The following is a 21231-nucleotide window of genomic DNA, read 5'->3' on the forward strand; positions in this document are numbered from 1 at the left end:
TTTTGAAAGTACAGAAAAGTTTCACACCAGCACGAGTGATGATAATGTGATGAGAGCGAGTGCCTCAGCCCTGGAACAGAGGGGGAGAAAATGACTTGCAGACTCGGACATTACGTTCTATAAGTGTGGTCAAAAGGGGCATAAAGCCCATGCTTGGCCGAACAAACAGCCCCTTATGGGTCTATAAAGTGTGTTAGATCAGAATTCATGGCAAAAGGTTTTCAGTCGCTGCTAAGCAAGAATTCTATCAGACATGAGACCTCAGCACCATATTCACCCCATCAAAATGGGGATGTGTGCTCCTAGAGAGCAATCTACCCAAGATGATGTGGACTTATGCTGTAATGAGTACTGCAGTAATTCACAACAGGTGCTACAATAGCAGAATACGACAAACCCCATTCTTTTTTTTCTAAAATGAGGGCATTTGGTTCAGTATGTTATGCATACAAACACGACAAAAAGAAATTGGATGCATTATGTGAAAAAGGAATCTTTGTAGGGTATGACAAAAATAACCCTGCATACATAGTCTGTTATCTAGAAACATGAAAAGTTCTCAAGCACAGGCTTGTGAGATTTGTAACAACGTGTTACCGAGCACCAGACACAGAATGATATTTCAATATCAGATTATGATTTTCATAGGGGAAGATATGTATCCTCCCAGTCAAAAGAGAATGTGACTGATTCGTAGCAAGTCAGTCCCACGCCCATATGAAAAAAAATAATAATAAAAATTGTATGGGCCCCCCTAACCCCGCCCTCCAAGTACATCGAAGGGACATTCAAAGACGTGTGGCATATAAAAAAATACCATACGAAACAGTACCATAAAAACACACCCCAGATAGCGTGGTGACATTGATACAATGTTGAGTTTTGGTTGAGATTGACATTTTAATGTTTAAAGTTTGTTGGATCAGCATTGAAATTTTGGGTTGAGACAGTGACATTGAACTAACAGTGATTTGTAGTTGATGACTACAAGATCATGCAGGTATGTATCTCTGCAGAAAACTAGTGGGTGTTTTCCAATTAGTGGGGCATTTTAAAACCGCGATGGGCATTTTCAACTGCTTTCACCGATTTGCTCTAATCCATTGGGGCTTGGTTTATGGGTGGGCCTTTATAATTTTAGCAAGTCTGTTGAAAAATGGTTGAAAAACATATATTGTAGTTTGAAATTGGCCACTGATTGGTAAACGCCCATTCTGGTTTTGCATGTGCACTTCTCAGTAGTCTAAGGCCCCGTTTACACGTACATGGTTATTTTGAAAAACGGAGACATTTCCCTTCACTTGCGCCCTTCGTTTACATGAAAAACTGAGAATTCGCCTCTGAAAACGAGTCTTTCTAAAAACTCCGGCCAGAGTGGAGATTAGGGCTGGGCGATATATCGCATGCGATTGTCACGCGCATTTTGTCAGTAAAGCCGGTTCCCTGATTACAGCGAAATCGCCATCACCTGCTTTCAAATGGAGCGCCATTTAATAGACAGAACCGTAGATCACTGACAAGCCACACAATATCACGTTCATTATCGCAGATGAATCGCCTTCAATAATGAACGTGATATTGCATAGCTTGTCAGTGAACTATGGCTCTGTCTATTAAATGACGCTCAATTTGAAAGCAGGTGATGGCGATTTAGCGGTAATCAGGGAACCGGCTTTACTGACGAAATGCGCGTGACAATCACATGCGACATATTTCCCAGCCCTAGTGGAGATTTTGAAAATCTTCGTTTACACGTTTGTATGTAAACTGAAACAAACGGGGTTTAGGCAGCCAACGTCACAGTATGCACCAGAGCTCGCACCTACATCAAAAGTGCGACCTATGTTTACATGTGATCATGGAAGCGTTCAGAGTAGCAGTCGCATTTATGTTGGTGCAAACTCTTCTTGTGTGTTTACATTTGCAAATACAGCTGCTCCATTATTTCGTGGAGCAGAGACGAATGAGTGCTCGGAGGTCAGCAATTTTGCAACAACTTCTCCCTCCAACACGAAGAACCAGTCCGCGTGATTCGTTGCTATTTTCGGGATTCTGATTGGCTTACGTGGGCTTGAGATTCTCGTTACACCGCCACCTACAGGTTTGGCATGCTCTTGACGGCATATATACACGGGTACGTGTAAATGGACACTTTTCTGAAAACTGACATGTGTGCACGATGTTATTTTTGAAACCAGACAGGTTGAAATGTCCGTTTTTGAAAATAGCCGCCCACGTGTAAACGTAGCCTAACTGATGCTTCCTCGTTAGCGAGAAAACACAGGTGCATCCTATACAGAAGTCTTGTTTTGATCCACCTGACAAACATTACTTTTCTAGCACAGTTTCAAACAATGGTGCATGTTCTTTAGTTTTGTGTGCTTGTTATTTGCATTTGATTTGTATTGTTACTGACTAATTAGATACATTAAATTAGATACTTTTATCAGATTTCTTGAAGTGCAAGAGACATAAACGTGAGCAAGAGTGTCACACTTTACACATAGCCAATGTCTTGCATCCATCAGTGCTTGCAGAGCACATTGATCCTTTAGTAGGAGTGAAGGCAGATGAAGATGGACAATTAAAAAAAATGAGAAGCACCCTGATAATGCTGACATTGATTATACATTGAGTTGTTGTCAACAGCATAATCACCTGACCTGGGACTTGATGCTATCCTGTGCCTTATCTCCTGCTCTCTGATTACTGCTTAATCAGTTATCATATCATTCATATTCCTAAATCACTATTAAATTTGAGCAATGAAACTGTTTGCCATTCAGTTTAGCCTGTTTCCACTGAAACACAATCACAAAAAACATCTTGTTTAATAAGAAAGTGACTGGTATTTTGTGATATTTATAGAGATCAAAGGGGACCTATTATGCAAAATTCACTTTAAACATGTGTTGGTAGTGTGTGTACACAACCACCATATAATGATAAAAATCCAACCAATAAATCACAAGCAGTGTCTCAGAACAAGCCGTTTCCAGATCTCTGGTAATGTGACGTCACTTTAGCCACAGGCCCCGCCCACGAATGTTGAGGAAATCTCTTTTCTTTATGCACACTGGAAATCCTGCTGCAGTGCCTGCACACATGCTAGGGTTCGCTCCTCACCGGTGTGTGCTTTTGAAGCTCGAATAGCTGGATTCAGAGTCCAGAGTGCTAACCATTACATATGGTGCAAAGAATTAAGCCATTCAGCCTAGAAGCACAAAGCACTCTCAGATCATTTTGCTGGTCGTTTTCCCAGAAATATCCTGATTGCTGATAACCCTAGTCAGGCTGAAGAGAATAAAATCATAAACAAAGCACAGACTCATCTGGGATTTGAACCTGGGAACTCTGGCACCCAAAGTGAGAATCATACCTGACCAACGAGCCAATACCTGCTGCTGTCTGGCCACAAACATGGGCATTTGCATGGCTCCTCACCAGTGTGTGTGAGAGCGAAGGATACCTTCTTTCCACTGACCAGGGGAATTAGCTCAAATGGTAGAGCGCTCACTTAGCATGCGAGAGGTAGCGAGAGGTAGCAAAGCCCACATTCTCCATGTGGGGCCCTGCCCTTGATTTGTTTGCTTACTGCTTTGATATTATTTACGCGCTTCGACTCTAAACTGAACGCTAAACTTCGACTCTAAACCTGTAAAACCTGATGGTGTCCAACTAGAACCAACGGTGCAGAACATACCAGGAAAATTTAGTCAGCCGACACTTAAAAATTGTCCGTTGGCTCTTTTCGGATTACACAAGGAGAAAGCTATACATCGATTCTATCGAATCTTTTGTTTCGGAGTGGTTTGGAGCGCCAAAAGCACGCAATTTCAGTAAACAACGCTTCATTATGTAAGTGTTTCGAAATTTCAATAGTTCACATGACTTTGGCAGTTTGATACGCACTCCGAACCACTGATTCAAAACAAAAGATTCGTAAAGCTTCGAATACACATACTCTCAACAAAGCCCATTTCCATAAAAGTTGGGACGTTTGATAAACGCTATAAAAAGCAAAATCTGTTATTTGTTAATTCTCTTGAACCTTTTTTTAACTGACAAAAGTACAAAGAAAAGATTTCCAATGTTTCACTGACCAACATAATTGTATTTTGTGAATATAAACAAATTTTAATTTTGATGGCTGCAACACACTCAAAAAAGTTGGGACAGTGAAAATATTATATAATATCCAAGTTAAACTGTTTTTAAACAGTCCACAGTTAGTAGGTGAATTGGTAATAGGTGAGGGTATCATGTTTGGGTGTAAAAGAGCTTCTCAGTCTCAGTCATGGGACATTTCTCAATGCAAGATTGCAACGAGTTTATATCTTTCACCATCTAGCATACATTATACTGTAAAAAGATTCAGGGAATTAAGAGAAATCTCAGTCTGTATAGGGCAAGGTAGGACACCTCATGTGCACGACCTTTGAGCCCTCAGATGGCATTGCATTAGAAACCGTCATGCTACTGTGTCAAATATAACCACATGGACTCGGGAGTACTTTGGAAAACAGTTGTCACCTAACAGTATGACGCTGCAAGCTCATCTCAGATGGTCTAAAAGACAGTGGAAATGTGTGCTGTGGTCAGATGAGTCCATGTTTTAAGCTTGTTTTTGGAAAAAAATGGACATCGAGTTCTTAGTCTCAAAGTTGAAAGGGACCATCCAGACTTTCATTAGTGACCGGTGCAAAAGCAAACATCTGCATTTGTGTGAAGGAACCATTGACATGGAGGCATATAAACTGCCATCAGGATGAGATCTTTCCTGGGCAGCAAGACAATGCCAGGCCTCATTCTGCATGTGCTACAACAGAGTGGTTTCTAGACATTATACACCGTGGAGTGGATGTGTCTGACTGCCTGCCTGCAGTCCAGATCTGACTGTGTATGGCCCATCATGAAAAGGAGAATCAGACAACGATGACTACAGACTGTTGTGCAGATGCCTTGCATCAGGTGAGATTGGGTAAAATTCCACTTGTAAAAATTGCAACAATTAGTATCCTCAATTCCTAACTGATTAAAAAATTGTAATTAAAAGGAATGGTAATGTGACACAGTGGTAAACATGCTTGTCCCAAATTTTCTGGAGTGTGTTGCAGCCATCACATTTTTTATACTTACTAAATACAAAAAGTTGTTCAGTGAAACACTGGAAATCTTCTTTTTGTACTTTTGTCTGTTAAATAGAGGTTCGAGAGAATTAACAAATTCTTGATTTTATTGCATTTTATAAAATGTTCCAACTTTTCTGGAAATGGGATTTTTATTATCTCTATCACATTTTTTTTATTTTTTTATTGCCAATTGGTTTGGAGCAGTTGTTGAATAAACAACTGAACTGAACAATTATGCCTGCCTATCTGTTTGACTGACAGTTTTATTAATCATTGGCATAGCATTGACTTGGAATCAAGTTGGTTCAATACAAAAATGAAATAAAAAAAAAAAAATGCTTAGATGTAGTAATCTACTTTTGCCATGTTGCTGTAGCTTAGCTTCCCGGGGTGGGGGGTAGCTTCAGTGTAGTGAAGCTTCATTTAAAGGTGCCCTTTAAAATTGAATTTACCTTGGCATAGTTAAATAATTAGAGTTCAGTACATGGAAATGACATACAGTGAGTCTCAAACACCATTGTTTTCTCCTTCTTATGTAAAATTGTTTTGTGAAAAAGACCTCTGAAGAACAGGCGAATCTCAACATAACACCAACTGTTACGTAACAGTCGGGATCATTAATATGTATGCCCCCAATATTTGCATATGCCAGCCCATGTTCAAGGCAAGGCAGTATTAACGTCTGGATCTGCACAGCCAAATCATCAGACGTTATGCAGGTAAGCAAGCAAGGACAATAGTGAAAACGGAAGATGGAGCGATAATAACTGACATGATCCATGATAGCATGATATTTTTAGTGATATTTGTAAATTGTCTCTCTAAATGTTTTGTTAGCATGTTGCTAATGTACTGTTAAATGTGGTTAAAATTACCATTGTTTCTTACTGTATTCACACAGACAAGAGCCGTCGTTATTTTCATTTTTAAACACTTGCAGTCTGTAGGCTATAATTCATAAATGCATCTTCATTCTTTATAAATCTTTCCAACACTATGTAACATTAGCTTTAGCCCCGTTAGCCACAGCATAGGCTACTATCAAACTCATTCAGAATCAGATGTAAACATCCAAATAAATACTATACTTACATGATCTGATATGCTGCATCTCGAACACTTTGTAATGATCCATTTTGAGGGTTATATTAGCTGTGTGAACTTTGTTTATGCAATGTATTTTAGAGTTGTGAGCTCGGGGGCGGGGAGCGCGAGCATTTAAAGGGGACATGCACAGAATCTGCAAATTTTTAATGATGCCCCAAAATAGGCAGTTAAAAAAAATGAATATTAAAAAATCTATGGGGTATTTTGAGCTGAAACTTCACAGACACATTCACAGAGACTTCGTTGCTTTAGGAGGGAGCATAAGAAATTGCGGTAAGAAACAAAAGAAAACCGCATGAGGGGAAGGGAATGTTTTGATGAATAAATTGGTTTGCTTTCGATTAGGTGATGCAATGGGGTAAGATCCTGAAATCTGACAGAACAAAAATATAGAGAGGACTGACATCAAGAAGCAAATGACAAAGTCAAAGATGATCTATTCCAGAGTTCTTGAAAAAGCTTGCAATATAATATGGTCATTACAGGGTGGTCTCCATTCAGACATTGTGGGAACCTTTTGCCTTTGTAAAAAAAAGAAGATAAGCATTAAGGCAGAGGTCTGATAGAAAACACTGGTTGCAGTCTCTTGGTGTTGACACCAAGCTAAGAAGATGGAATGAGCAGGGGTGCGTTTCCAAAAGCGAACTATGGTCGCAAGTTCCGTCATTACCAATAGAGTTCAAAGGGATTTACGACCACAGTTGGCTAACGATGCTTTCGGGTAACTCACCCCAGACTGGAAGAAATCAGGCAGAAATCTTTTCATCACCCTCCAGCAGGAGGTGTTGACTGACACGAAACGGAACAGAATCGCTGGTTTGAGGCTGTGAACTTACTGTGCACCAGACTGCACTGTCTGTGTGTAATAACTTTCTGCATTTAATTTAGAAAAAAGCATTGAAGTGGTTAAATTGATCCTTGAATCTCATTTCTTAAAGGGTTAGTTCACCCAGAAATGCCATTTCTGTCATTAATTACTCACCCTCATGTCATTCCACACCTGTAAGACCTTCGTTCATCTTCGGATCACAAATTAAGATATTTTTGAAGTAATCCAAGATTGTTGTTGTTTTTTTATCCCCCATAGAAAGCAACGTAATTACCATCATTCAGGGTCCAGAAAGGTATTAAAGGTATCGTTAAAATAGTCAACATGACTACAGTGGTTCAACCTTGTGTTATAAAGTGACGAGAATACTTTTTGTGCGCAAAAACAAAACAAAAATAAGGATTTTATTCAACAATTTCTTCTCTACCCTGTCAGACTCGTACGCAGTTGATGCAGTTCAGAGCTTCTGCGTTTACATCTGAATGTCGGCTCAGTATTGGCCAGCTCCTGTCTGTGTCAGCATCACACGCATGCATCATGCTGCTCACATAAAAGGCGCCGGCCAATACTAAGTCTGCGTTCTGACGAAGAACCTGGAAGCGTTGCAACGAAAGTAGCGCAGGAGAATGGCAGGGTCGTTATTTTTGTTTTGTTTTTGCACACAAAAGTATTTTCATCACTGTTTAATTAGGGCGCAGTATATAAATTATAAATGTGCTCCAATTCTCGCACGCTCTTTCGACCACAACACAGAAGACGGCACACCAGGCTAATATAATATATCGTTTTTCTTAGTTACGAACCCGAACCCGAACCCGAAACCTTAACCCGAAACCCACGAGTTCTTCAAGAACTGTCGGGCTTGGGCCGGGTAGCAGACCTCTACTCTGACCCTCTGCCTGTTTTTCGAACTATGACTTTGGATTGCATTTTTTCATTAAACTGCAAGTGGATCCTCACTTTCTGTGTTCATTACCGTCTTTTTGTAACAATAATGAGTAAATAATAACAAAATTATAATTTTAAATTTCAGCCTTGGGTAATGTAATGTTTGAAACACTTAAAAAAAACAGCATTAGAGTAACATTTGTAACACAAATATATTTTGTATCTAATTCAATGACATAAATTTGAAAAATGGGGCTTAGGTGTACAAATTAATGCATGTATTAAGTGATTTTTATATAACATGATATTCTGGCATATAGGCCAAGAATACCAAAGAATTTCCACTGTGGTGCAGGAAACCACTTTAAAAACATGCTTGAGTAGGCATATTACCATAACCTGCTATTATTCACTTCTACCATATCCTTCCACTCATCTCTCTCTCTCTCTCTCTGTGATTCTCATTTATTCAACACACTAGATAGCACACAGAAACAGTGCATAGACAAGGAAAGTTTAATCCACTTTACAGTTACAAATGTTTTAAAAATACAAATCGTTGGCGCCAATATCGAGCAGTACTCCATTACAAATAATACAGTAAATACCTATGATGCACTGCATCCATACAAATAATGGCTCAAAACAGCTTTTACAAGTCTTACAAAAAGGCTAAACACAGTATGTATATTCTAATGGTTATACATATTTACACAACATACTGTCAATTAATATATATATATATATATATATATATATATATTTATTTATTTATTTCATTTCTTTTTCAAATCAAATCAAATCAAAGACTACCCTGAAATACAATTTAAACACATTACGGAAATTGACATAAATCTCATTTTGGTTTAGAAATCGTTTGTTTAGATGTTTAGAAATGTTTAGAAAGAGAAATGAATTAATCTAACTTAATTTAATAGACTAATAGACTAAAATTTGTTTTAAAGAGTCAAGCCCTTGAAATTCATTTTGCATATTTACTAAGGCCAATGATACAAATGTTTGGATTTGCAAATATATTTTAGGAGTGTGGAAAAATGGGGTACTTTTTTAATATGCAGAATGTAAATCCAATATTGTTGCTATCCTGAGTTACATTTTCACACCATGTTCATTCCCAAACTTGTTCCAAGATACTGTTCCAAAAGAAATAAAGAAATGCAAACCACAACTTCTGTAGAAAGCATTCAGAAGAGAGGTAGCTATCAACTCTTTTTTCCTGTGTCAAAGAGAGCAGGGATAGTCAGAATGGCATACTAACATACTATTTGTGCGGTGTGCAGTATGAGTAGTGAGAGCGGCATGTACGGAATACTGACTGTGCAGTATACAGCAGAGCACACTGCATGAGATAGCCTGCTATTTCCCATGATGCAATGGACATGACTTGACAGCAGTATTTTTTGACACTTTTAAATCAAATTTTGTCTCATAGCTAAAACTACGGAAGAGGATTAGGGCCAAGCAAAAATAAAAAAATAAAACTATCTTGAGATTAAAGTTGTTAAATTTTGAGAAAAAAATTGTTAAATTTCGAGGAAAAACTTGCTAAATTTCAAGAAAAAAGTCTACATAAATTGAAATTATTTCGACTTTTTTCTCGAAATTTAACAATTTTTTTCTCGTAATTTAATGAGTTTATTCTCAACATTTTATTAAATATTATAAAGTCATTAATTACGAGAAAAAAGTTAAATTATGAGAACAAATTCGTAATTTAACGAATTTGCTCTCGTAATTTAACGTTTTTCTCATAATTTAATGACTTTATTCTCAACATTTTATCTCGACTTTTTTCTCGAAATTTAATGAGTTTTTTCTCGTAATTTAATGAGTTTATTCTCAACATTTTATCTCGACTTTTTTCTTGAAATTTAACGACATTTTTCTCATAATTTAACAAATATTTTCTCGTAATTTAACAACTTTCTCGTAATTTAATGACTTTATTCTCACATTTTATCTCAACTTTTTTCTTGAAATTTAACGACATTTTTCTTATAATTTAACAAATATTTTCTCGTAATTTAACGAGTTTATTCTCAAAATTTAACAACTTTAATCTCAAGATGTTTTTTTTTATTACTAAAACTGATTATCTAAAGTTACACAAAACTGAATTAGAAATGCATAATAACATTCCTAAACTGTTTCACAATCCATTTTAAATTATATGAGGCTGTATATAGTATATAATGATAAGTACGCAGTACACAGCACACTTGTATTCCACTCGAAACACAGCTGGTTTATGATAATCATGACCCCGTCTCTATCGTTGGTTCCATGGTGCCATGTAGCCAAGATTTTTTTTTTAGAGGTTTACATTGATCTTAAATTTAAGTAGTAAACTTATTTTTTTGCACTTTACATTTAACAATAGAATATATTTCTGAGTAAACATATCAGTGCATTTACAATAATCTTTTTATGTATGTACATAAATCACCACAACATGCTTAAATCATTTGCTTCTGACTATATCAACATGTATGTCGTCGTTTCCACTGTCTCAACCACAATCACTTTGCAATCTGTGCATTACTGTGCAAAATACAATCAATACATATATTTCTGAAAACGCCACAGCATGTAAAGGGCTACCACAGCAACAACTGATTAGTTCAATTGAATTTATTCGTTGACCCACCATCTCACAATGGCACCTTGATCAATACAGGAAGTCTGCGTAAGCAACACTGCAGGCAAAATCACATGACAGAATGTTCTTCACCTTGCCTTTGACTATAATCGTTTTATACTTTTTTAAACTTTAATTTCATCCTTCACCACACATCTAAAATAAATTCAGAAAGCAGATACAGATATAGAAAACAAAAAACAAAAAAACAATTGAAATTAACCACCATTTGTTTTCATCTTATAATTGGTTATTAAAATATATAATTCTTAGTTGTTGTTTTTTTAAGTTATATAAGTCTATTAGTAAACAGATCTCTGCAGATCTTTGAAAGCCGTTCAGCACCAGAATGAAAAGTTTAACCCATGGTTCTACTTATGTTGTGATGAGAACCTTCCAACAAGCATTCCAAACATTATAGACAGATGACAAATTGTCTATGAAACTGCTGTCACAAATCAAGCAGCACTGAGACTTACATGATATTTGTATGTACTTTTACAATATCAATAAATCTACAACATTTGGTATTGTTTGAAAATTTAGCACTATATATTATGTTCATCCAAAGCAATTAACAGCATATATACACCTTTGAAAATAATCATATACCCTAAAAACAAAACAAAAAACTTTCAATGCATTATGGAAAACCACCATCTTCCAACAAACCTGTGGAAAACTCTTTCCGCAAACATCTGGAGATTCCTTTTTTGTGACAAGATTTTTATTTTTATCCTTTTTTATGAAACAGCTTTTCCATCTAATGTTTTTGTTTTTTAAACTTCTGGATGGGAGTGAATGAAAACAAAACAAAACAATAAAATTAGAGTCAAGTCATACATTCATGTCATTTAATGAGGTTACTTTCATACATGTTCCAACATTGAAAAGAATCCAAATTGTCAAATATAGTTAAATAATTTGGACCATAGCCTCGTAGTGACATGTTTTAGGTATCCTATAGTTTTTTTTTCTTGTAAAACGACCATTCAATATATCAAAATTCTCTGATTTCTATTCCTCCCCTGAGTACTTTTAATGTTGTAATAGAAAGGGGTTTGCAAAAAAAAAAAAGAAGAAGCTTTGCAGTATTTACAGGATGGCAGCATTAAACATTAGACATTTACAAAGCATCCACCGACAGTGCATAGCTTAGAATAGCCGTATATGCCTTGTAGGTGAACTTGACGATAAACAGCTATGTTTTAACGTGTCCAGCATTCAACAGTCCCAACTAAAAAGATGAATCAAAACATGTTTGAACAAATTTAAAAAAAAAAGTAAAACATTGATACTGAATCCATGAAGGCACCACAGAAAACATTTGAAGCGAGAAAGACGCTCTTAAACATACTGACAATGAATTCATGAACTGTTGAGTAGACTTAGTGTGCAAAAAGACGTTAAATGTTAAAAAAAAGATGTTTCAAATACAGACTAAAATATAATTTACACTTAATCAGCACTTCTTATGGAAGAGAAAAGCAACTGAGATGTGGCAACACAACTAAAATGTCGAATCTCATGGATGTAAAAAAAAAAAGAATATTTAATAATTTTAAGGTGAGAATTTAAAATGGACAATTTTAGCATAACCTAATCCAAAATGTATGTGTATTGAACTAGGCCACATACCAACAGCCAATGTGGCAACAACTTGCATTTTGAATCAAAAAAGGAAACAGGCCTGCATACTTTTAGTTTATGAAAAGAAAAATGAAAGTAGACGGTGTTGAAAAATCAGTTAAACACTGTCCAATCTCTATCCAGCCCCACAAAAGCATATATTACCCATGAAGCGCCAGTGGCAATCTTCTTGTCTCTTTTCTTTTCGAACTCTCATTAAACAGAAACCCTCCAATGGAATAGTAGTGCCCCCATTCCCACCTGGGTTCTTTACACTGCAGTGCCTCCAAGTGGAGGCACCAGGATGCTGGAGCTACTCAGTATTCCTGGCCAGACTGGGGGTGTGGCAGGACTCCAGTGGAAAAACACAACAGTCAGTCATTGGTTAATGCAGGATGATTGACACTCAGACCCGACTAGTAGGATGGACATGGTAGGTGCAGTTCTGGATGTCATTCCCTTCACTGACGCCCTCAGAACAGCCACTATTTTCTCTCCGCAGAGCTAAGAAAGAGAGAGAAAGCTTAGCCCAAAATCTAACATTTTTTTGTTATTTAAATTTTCATCCCAAATTCTCCCCAAAAAGGTCATCCTCATCACTGCAAATATTAACTGAAATTAATTTAATTTAATTTTTTATTACTAAATTTTTTTTAAATATTTACATTATATGGTTGTATGTGTACTTTATTTAATTTATGCTGATTTAAATGATTTAAAATTATTTTCAATACTGTATTCCTCTAATGAGAATGAGATTTTTTGCACATTACAATAATAAAAATGACACAAAAATAATTTCCAAAATGTTGACAAGACTAAGTTTAATATAAAATCTGTTTAACTTAAAACATGAAAGTAAGGTTAATAATATAACTTATTATTATTATACATTTTTCAGTTTTACTCAAATTAGGGTGATGCAAAAATGTACACCCCACAACAAAAACTACTACATCTAGTACTTTGTATGGCCTCCATGATTTTCAATGGCAGCACCAAGTCTTCTAGACATGGAATGAACAAGTTGGCGACATTTTCCAACATCTATCTTTTTCCATTCTTCAAGAATGACTTCTTTTAGAGACTGGATGCTGGATGGAGAGTGATGCTCCACTTGTCTCTTCAGAATTCCCCATAGGTGTTTGATTGGGTTCAGATCAGGAGCCACTGAAACACTTTCACCCTGTTCTTCTTCAGAAATCCAACAGTGGCTCTAGATGTGTGTTTAGGATCACTGTCATGTTGGAAAAGTGCACGACGACCAAGGACAGAGTGATGGTAGCATCTTCTCTTTCAGTATAGAGCAGTACATGTGTGAATTCATGAAGCCGTCAATGAAATGCAGCTCCCCGACACCAGCAGCACTCATGCAGCCCCACATAAGGACACTGACACCACCATGGTTCACTGTAGGCACCATTCATTTCTCTTTGTATTCCTCAGCTTTGCGACGCCATACAGTTTTGAAGACATCAGTTCCAAAAACATTTATCTCTGTATCATCACTCCAGAGTATAGAGTCCCAGTAGTCTTCATCTTTGTCAGCATGGGCCCTGGCAAACTCAAGGTGGGCTTTTTTGTGCCTGGGCTTTAGGACAGGCTTTTTTCGTGGACGGCACCCATACATGCCATTCCTCTGCAGTGTACGCCGTATTGTGTCACGGGAAATAGTCACCCCAGTTTGGCTTTCTGCTTCTTTAGATAACTGCAGTGAACTTGCATGCCGATTTTCTTCAACCCTGCTCATCAGAAGATGCTCCTGTCGTGGTGTTAACTTCCGTGGACGACCTGGATGTCTCTGTGAGATGGTTGCAGTTCCTTCTTTTTAAAATTTTTGTACCACTTTTGCTGCAGTATTCTGACTGATAAGTAAAGCTTTGCTGATCTTCTTGTAGCCTTCACCTTTCTGGTGTAAATAAATTATTTTGTTTCTCAGGTCTTGTGACATTTCTCTTCCATGTGGTGCCATTGCTGACAGCATGAAATGGGAAGGGGTTTTAACACCCTTTTATAGTCAACTGTCTGCTGGACATCTGTGTAATGAATAATTAGACTCACCTGTGGTTGAATTCTTGTTAAATTAGACATTTGTAGTCTAAAATTTAGCTTTGCTGCAGAGACTTTCAGTGGGGTGTACTCATTTTTGCACCACTCTAATTTGAAAAACTGAACTTTTTGTTCTCCAAGTTATATTATTAACCTTACTTTTATGTTATAAGTTAAACAGATGTTATATTAAACTTAGTCTTGTCAACACTTTGGAAATTGTTTTTGTTTTCACTGAGATATTGTTTAAAATGTTACTTTTCAAATTTAGCACTGTATATGATGGACAGATATATGATAGCCATTGTGGTTTCAGTGTAAATATTTGGTTTGCTTCAATATGGCAGTTAATGCTAGTGTCTGTCTGGATGAAAGGGCATGCAAAAACACAAAAGGAAATGTAAATGTGACATGTTTAGATACTGACAGCTCTCTTCCTCTTCTCCCTCGGGCAGCAGCAGCTGTCCGTGGCACGGGCTGGGCAGGGTGGACTGCAGTTGGCCCTCCTGACTGGTTCCCAACTGCAGCCTGCGCATGTGACGAACTACAGCTGTGGCATTAAATGCTTGCTGTGTATGATAACAAGAGAAAGAAAATCAGAAACCATGCTTTTCACCTGTAGTTTGCAGTATAGTATATATATAAAAAACATTAACTTTCTCAGATGAGGTCCTTCCACACTCATATGCAAGGATTTACCTTCCACTTGCTTTTGGCAAAGTTCTTTTTGATTTGGGCACTGACAGATTCATGGATGTTCTTATCCAACGCTGTGTCTCCAGCGATCCTGAAGTACAAAACACATTCATGTTCAAGTTTCCTTTGTTAAGTTTACAGTGTCTCATCTGGTTGTATACAGTTGCAAGAAAAAGTATGTGAACCACTTGCAATATCTGTGAAAATGCTAATAATTTTAACAAAATAAGTGAGATAATACAAAATGCATGTTATTTTTTATTTTGTACTGTCCTGAGTAAGATATTTTGCATAAAAGATGTTTACATATAATCCATAAGACACACAAAAAAAAAAAAAAATAGCTGAATTTATAAAAATAACCCCATTCATAAGTATGTGAACCCTTGATTCTCAATACTGTGTGTGGTTACCTGATGATCTACGACTGTTTTTATGTTTTGTGATGGTTGTTCTTAAGTCGCATGTTTGTTCTGAGCAGTTAAACTGAGCTCTGTTCTTCAGAAAAATCCTCCAGGTCCTGCAGATTCATCAGTTTTCCAGCATCTTTTGCATATTTGAACCCTTTCCAGCAGTGACAATGATTTTGAGATCCATCTTTTCACACTGAGGACAACTGAGAGACTCAAACACAACTATTAAAAAAGGTTCAAACATTCACTGATGCTCCAGAAGGAAACATGATGCATTATAGATGGGGGGTGAAAACTTTTGGAATTTGAAGATCAAGGTAAATTGTATTTAATTTGTCTTCCGGGAAACATGAGTATCTTCTGTTGCTTCCGAAGGGCAGTGCTAAATGAAAAACAATGATATTCAAGCGAAATAAGAAAAATTTGGACCTCTTCATCCTGTTCAAAAGTTTTCACCCCCCGACTCTTAATGCATCGTGTTTCCTTCTGGAGCATCAGTGAATGATTGAACCTTGTTTAATAGTTGTGTTTGAGTCCCTCAGTTGTCCTCAGTGTGAAAAGACGGATCTCAAAATCATACAGCCACTGCTGGAAAGGGTTCAAATATTCAAAAGATGGTGGGAAACTGAAGAATTTTTGGGACCTGGAGATTTTTTTCTTATTTTGTTAAAATTTTGCACATTTTCACAGATTCTGCACATGGTTCACATACTTTTTCTTGCAACTGTATGTGCCAATAAAAGCAAAATATCTTTTTGAGTTGCCAATCTGCTCATTTAAGGCAACAGTTCATCCAGAACGCAAAGCTATGTTATCATCTATTCCCACTTTTGTTCCAAAGTCGTACAGCTTACTTTCTCTCTACATTTTGACTCACTTCAAAAGGTACAGTAGGTAGTCAACCATACTGTATATATATATATGAATGAGATTTTAAAGCTGTGACAGATTTTCAATGAATAACAGCTTAAATAATTTCATGTATTTTTTCAATGTTTATTATAAATGATTTATCCGTGCGCATAAAGAAAATAGCTTAAAAGTCAGTATAAAATCAAAATTGCCGATTCTTATTTTTTAATGAAATGTTGCAGTGTATATTACAAATTATTTATCCCTGCACACATATATATATATATATATATATACAGCTATGGAAAAAATTAAGAGACCACTCCAAGTTCAGAAATCAATATTAAGTGGTCTCTTAATTTTTTCCATAGCTGTATATATATATATATATATATATATATATATATAGATAGATAGATAGACAGATAGACAGATAGATAGATAGATAGATAGATAGATAGATAGATAGATAGATAGATAGATAGATAATTTTTTTTTTTTTTTCTTTCTTTTTTTTACATTTCGTCTCGTAATCTTAAAAAATTAACACCCCCTTACAACAAAGTCTTTTCTCTGATGACGTCTATCACATGTAGTACTTCTTTTTGGTGATTTATTGTCATTTTCTGAGCTCTACAGCATGCACCCCTCTATTTACTTTCACTGTATGGAAAAGAGCAGCATAAACGATATTCAAAATATTCCTTTTTTGTTCCATGAAAAAACGTTATATGGTTTTGGAATGACACAAGGGTGAATAAATGATGCTGTTGGAAAGAATTCCACAAGCTCTAGATCATTTGTAACAGTGAAAGTTACTCATAATGTTCTTGGATCCGTTGACAGATATTTGAAAGGTTGAAAGATGATGGTTCATGACAATGTCGCATTGCCTTTTCAAGCAGTAAAATCACAACATCTGGTAACTATAAAAGTTATGGCAATATATATCTGTATGTAAGCTATAATTTTTTAAATTGCTGTATGAGAGACTACAAAACAGAAAGTATTAAAGTGCTATATGTGAGATTTACAGTATAACTCTTAAAGATCAGTCTCAGTGCGGAGTCTGAACACATACCATGGGTGCTGAAGAGCCTGTTCACACGTGTAACGCTGGCTGGGATCTTTTTCCATTAAATGCACAATAAAATCTTTGGCTGAGAAAAGAGCACATTGTTAAAGTTAAGAACATGACATAACTGTTTCCATAATGTCATTGAGAAACAATGCAATTGTCAGAGAAAGAGAAAATAGATTTAGTTTTTGACTCCTGTAAAATTTCTCAGACATAAATGTAATATTTTGACTCTACAGATATATTCGACAGCCATTATAGTTTGGTTAAGAAAAAAAAGTCATGTTTTATCAGCAATAAACTTCATGAAACTTATGAAAATTAAATATTACAGAAAGTGTGTGCTATACCTGAGTCAGAGATATCATCCCAGTATGGTGAATCAAACTCATATTCCGCCTTCAGGATCTGCTCAAAGAGCTTGGCATCATTCTCATCGTAAAATGGCGGATAGCCACATAAACTGAGAAGAGACGGACAGATGGTAAATCCAGTTGAATTCTTGGGAACAAATTCAGTTCAGGTACAACATAGGAAATTATAGATGAAGAAAGGAGAAAAGTGTAAAATGTAAAAGCAGCAGCAGTAGTCATACTCACAGGATGTAAGCGATGACCCCGATTGACCAGCAGTCCACTGCTTTACTGTACGGCTTCTGTGCCAGAACCTCAGGAGCTGAAGATCAGAGTAAATGGGATCTAACATCAATTCACACATTTATCAGTTCAGCCCTTTCTAGCAAGTAGACCCACTGGGTAGGAAAACTATTGACAATTTAACCTGATAAATTGTGATTAATTATATAAAAATAACATGATTAATTATTCCCCTTGACCCATATGTAAATTCTCCAAATAATTGAGGTACCACCTCACTTCAAATATTGCTATGTGCAATAAATTGCAATTAATAATCTTACTGCTTTTGGGTTTCCAAACCAAATTAGAGCTGTCAATTAAAATAATTTTAATTAGTAATTCATTTATAATTAATATAATTTATTATATTTAATTGATTATATTATATTAACAAATTAAAATTATTTTAATCGACATCCCTAATTTGGTTTGGAAACCCAAAGGCAATAAGTTTACCCAAGAAACCCAAAAGAGGATCATCGTCACCACAATGCAATTCCATGAATTTTGAGGCAATATTCATGACCTAATATTCCATGAAAGTCTATGTTTACATATAAAATAAGAAAAAAATCTAATCAGATTTATCATAGCGTATCTTAACTCAATGAATTACTGATGCTAATTGTTTGCTTGCTTTAATAAGTAAATAGCTGCGACTGTGGCAGATGTTACTCCACTCCAGTGCTCGAAGTGGCCTTCTATATTTGAATCTTTAGCGTACCTTCACTTTTTTTTGCATACCTGCACTTCTTACATGTTGCCGGTACTTTGCCACTCAGAGTAAAATCGTAAAAAAATGTAAACCACAAGTTTTATTTTAGGTTTAAGCTGTCTCAATATCAGCATGGCAGAGTTTAGTTTGTGGCAAAACCTTTTACAGTGCTTCCATTATATTGTTTTGTATTAAACTGTATGTGATAATAAAATAAATATATGTGCTATGACGTAAATTCGTGGAGCGCATCTCAGCAGCTCAGTTAACAAACATCTCTGCATATGCTGCGAGTTTGGGCTGCTTGTAACATTCATCTGAGAATGCATCGTGTGCCATTTCACCAGATTTGTAATGCAAGTCATTTATAATCCTAAGCCAACACAGGTGAATACTTCAATATGTTTCTAATTATGTGCATTCTTGTTCATCGTGATTTCAAAACAAAAGTTTAAAACCTTGCTCCGACTTTGCATGTTTTGATGTCTACATGTTATATTTCTATCGTAAAGAAAAGGCCAAATATTAAAGATAAAGTGAAGTTTTGAATTAAATGTTGAATTAAACAAGGATTTGATCATGCTGTAAAGTGTAACAACAACAATCACCAGGCCATTGGTACCCTCTGCAGCCATTTATTATAATACAAAAGATGATTACATTTATAGTATGTACATTATGTATTTTAACAGTGCTGTTCAATAAAACCATATGATACTTGCTTTTGATACTTTATTTGAACCAATTATTATTGCCACATTGTTATTTATCTATTTTAAGTCATTTTAAAGACTATTGTTCACTTAGGTCTATTTTCATTACCATACACACACACACACACACACAAAAATCAGATTAAAATCGACTGATTACTCATTTACCAAGAAAAAAAAAAGTTGGTCACAGCCCTAGATTAGTTAAAACATTTCAAAATGCACCTGCATTATTTTGCAGTGTGGCTGATTTGATATAATATTCTGACTGGGAAAGCCCACCTCATTTACCTACATGCTATATTGAATAAATGTTTGCGGGAATTTCCCCTATTATAAGCACAAAACCTGCGGGAATATTACACAGTTTTTTTTTGTTTTTTTTTTTTTTGGTGAAACAAATTTCCATGACTTTTCCAAAACTTTCATGGTTTATTTATTTTTCTATAACTTTTCCAGGCCTTGCCATTTTTAAAATTCCATGAGTTTTCCAGGTTTTTCATGACCATATGAACTCTGAGGGTTTCCTGTTAGATTCTACAACTATGTTAATTTTGATGTTGGAGAAAAACTGAAAATAGTTAAGATGAGAATACTGTTATAGATACATTCTTAGATATGTTGTTGCCTGCTCTTCTACAATCATCCATGTATAGTTGGCAAGATACTTATACCCAAGTTTCACTTCTCACTTTTTCTGTATAAATAAGCCACATCTAATCTCCCTGACACACATACAGGATATTCTTTAGAATTGGGTGCCCAGGGAACCAGTTTCAACCAGTCATTTCTAAAGCTATAGCTAGTGTTACACATGAAAACTTCCAAGAGGTAAGGAAAAGAGATGAGTGCACATAGGTAATCCAGAAGTTCTTACAACACAGATGTTATCTGCAGAATGTTATAAAATCAGAAAACATTGATGTTAGACCAAGATTTCCACCTGGAATTAAATTACACATCCAGGCAGAACATTTCATTCATATTCGTAGTTGTTTTATGTGTATTTTCTCTTCAATTCAGAATTGCATATTTGCATATGGAGATGTGTCTTACCTACATATCCAGGAGTGCCACATGCTGTGCTCATCACACTACCCGAACCCTCAATCTTTGACAGGCCAAAATCGCTGATCATGATTTTGGAGTCTTCGTCCATGCTGTAATACAGCAGGTTCTCCGGCTGCAACAGAAAACGGACACACAAAAAGGTGTGAGTGGTATATACAACGCACACAAAATGTAATATGAACATTTACTGGGGGGTTAGGTGATCAGACATTGCAAATTTGTAAGGGCTGATCAACACCTCTAAAACATGAAGTGACTTCTTGCGAATAATTACTTAAAAAAAAAAAAAGATATGTACTATTTACACTACTGTTCAAAAGTTTGGGCTCAGAATTTATTAATTTATTTATTTATTGAAAGAAATTAAAGCTTTTATTTAGCAAGGATGCATTAAATTGATTAAAAGTGACAGTAAATGTACCTTGAGCTCCAAATCAACATATTAGAATGATTTCTGAAGGAATGATGCTGAAGATTCAGCTTTACAATCACAGGAATAAATTACATTTTAATATTTTAAATTTCACAAATTATTATTTTTGTTGTATTTCTGGTCAAATAAATGCAGCCTTGGTGAGCATTAGAGACTTATTTCAGAAGCATGAATGATATATATACAGTGGGTACGGAAAGTATTCAGACCCCCTTAAATTTTTCACTCTTTGTTATATTGCAGCCATTTGCTAAAATCATTTAAGTTCATTTTTTTGTACACACAGCTCCCCATATTGACAGAAAAACACAGAATTGTTGACATTTTTG

General features: G+C 35.9%; 1 protein-coding gene across 3 annotated transcripts in view; it reads right to left on the minus strand.

Annotated features, from left to right (window-relative positions):
- Positions 1 to 9707: 9707 nt before the first annotated feature.
- camk1b (calcium/calmodulin-dependent protein kinase Ib) overlaps positions 9708 to 21231 on the minus strand; it is a 68165-nt gene continuing 56641 nt past the window's right edge. For all 3 annotated transcript variants that reach the window (XM_067388602.1, XM_067388600.1, XM_067388599.1), the window contains exons 6-12: positions 20455 to 20581; positions 17932 to 18007; positions 17683 to 17795; positions 17336 to 17414; positions 14993 to 15080; positions 14721 to 14862; positions 9708 to 12748 (exon numbers count right to left, since the gene is read on the minus strand). In XM_067388602.1, the coding sequence (XP_067244703.1) occupies positions 12651 to 12748; positions 14721 to 14862; positions 14993 to 15080; positions 17336 to 17414; positions 17683 to 17795; positions 17932 to 18007; positions 20455 to 20581 (723 nt within the window). In that variant the 3' untranslated portion in view covers positions 9708 to 12650. The remainder of the gene's footprint in view (positions 12749 to 14720; positions 14863 to 14992; positions 15081 to 17335; positions 17415 to 17682; positions 17796 to 17931; positions 18008 to 20454; positions 20582 to 21231) is intronic.

Source organism: Chanodichthys erythropterus, chromosome 6 (assembly GCF_024489055.1).
Source record: "Chanodichthys erythropterus isolate Z2021 chromosome 6, ASM2448905v1, whole genome shotgun sequence".
NCBI classification, from domain to species: Eukaryota; Metazoa; Chordata; class Actinopteri; order Cypriniformes; family Xenocyprididae; genus Chanodichthys; species Chanodichthys erythropterus.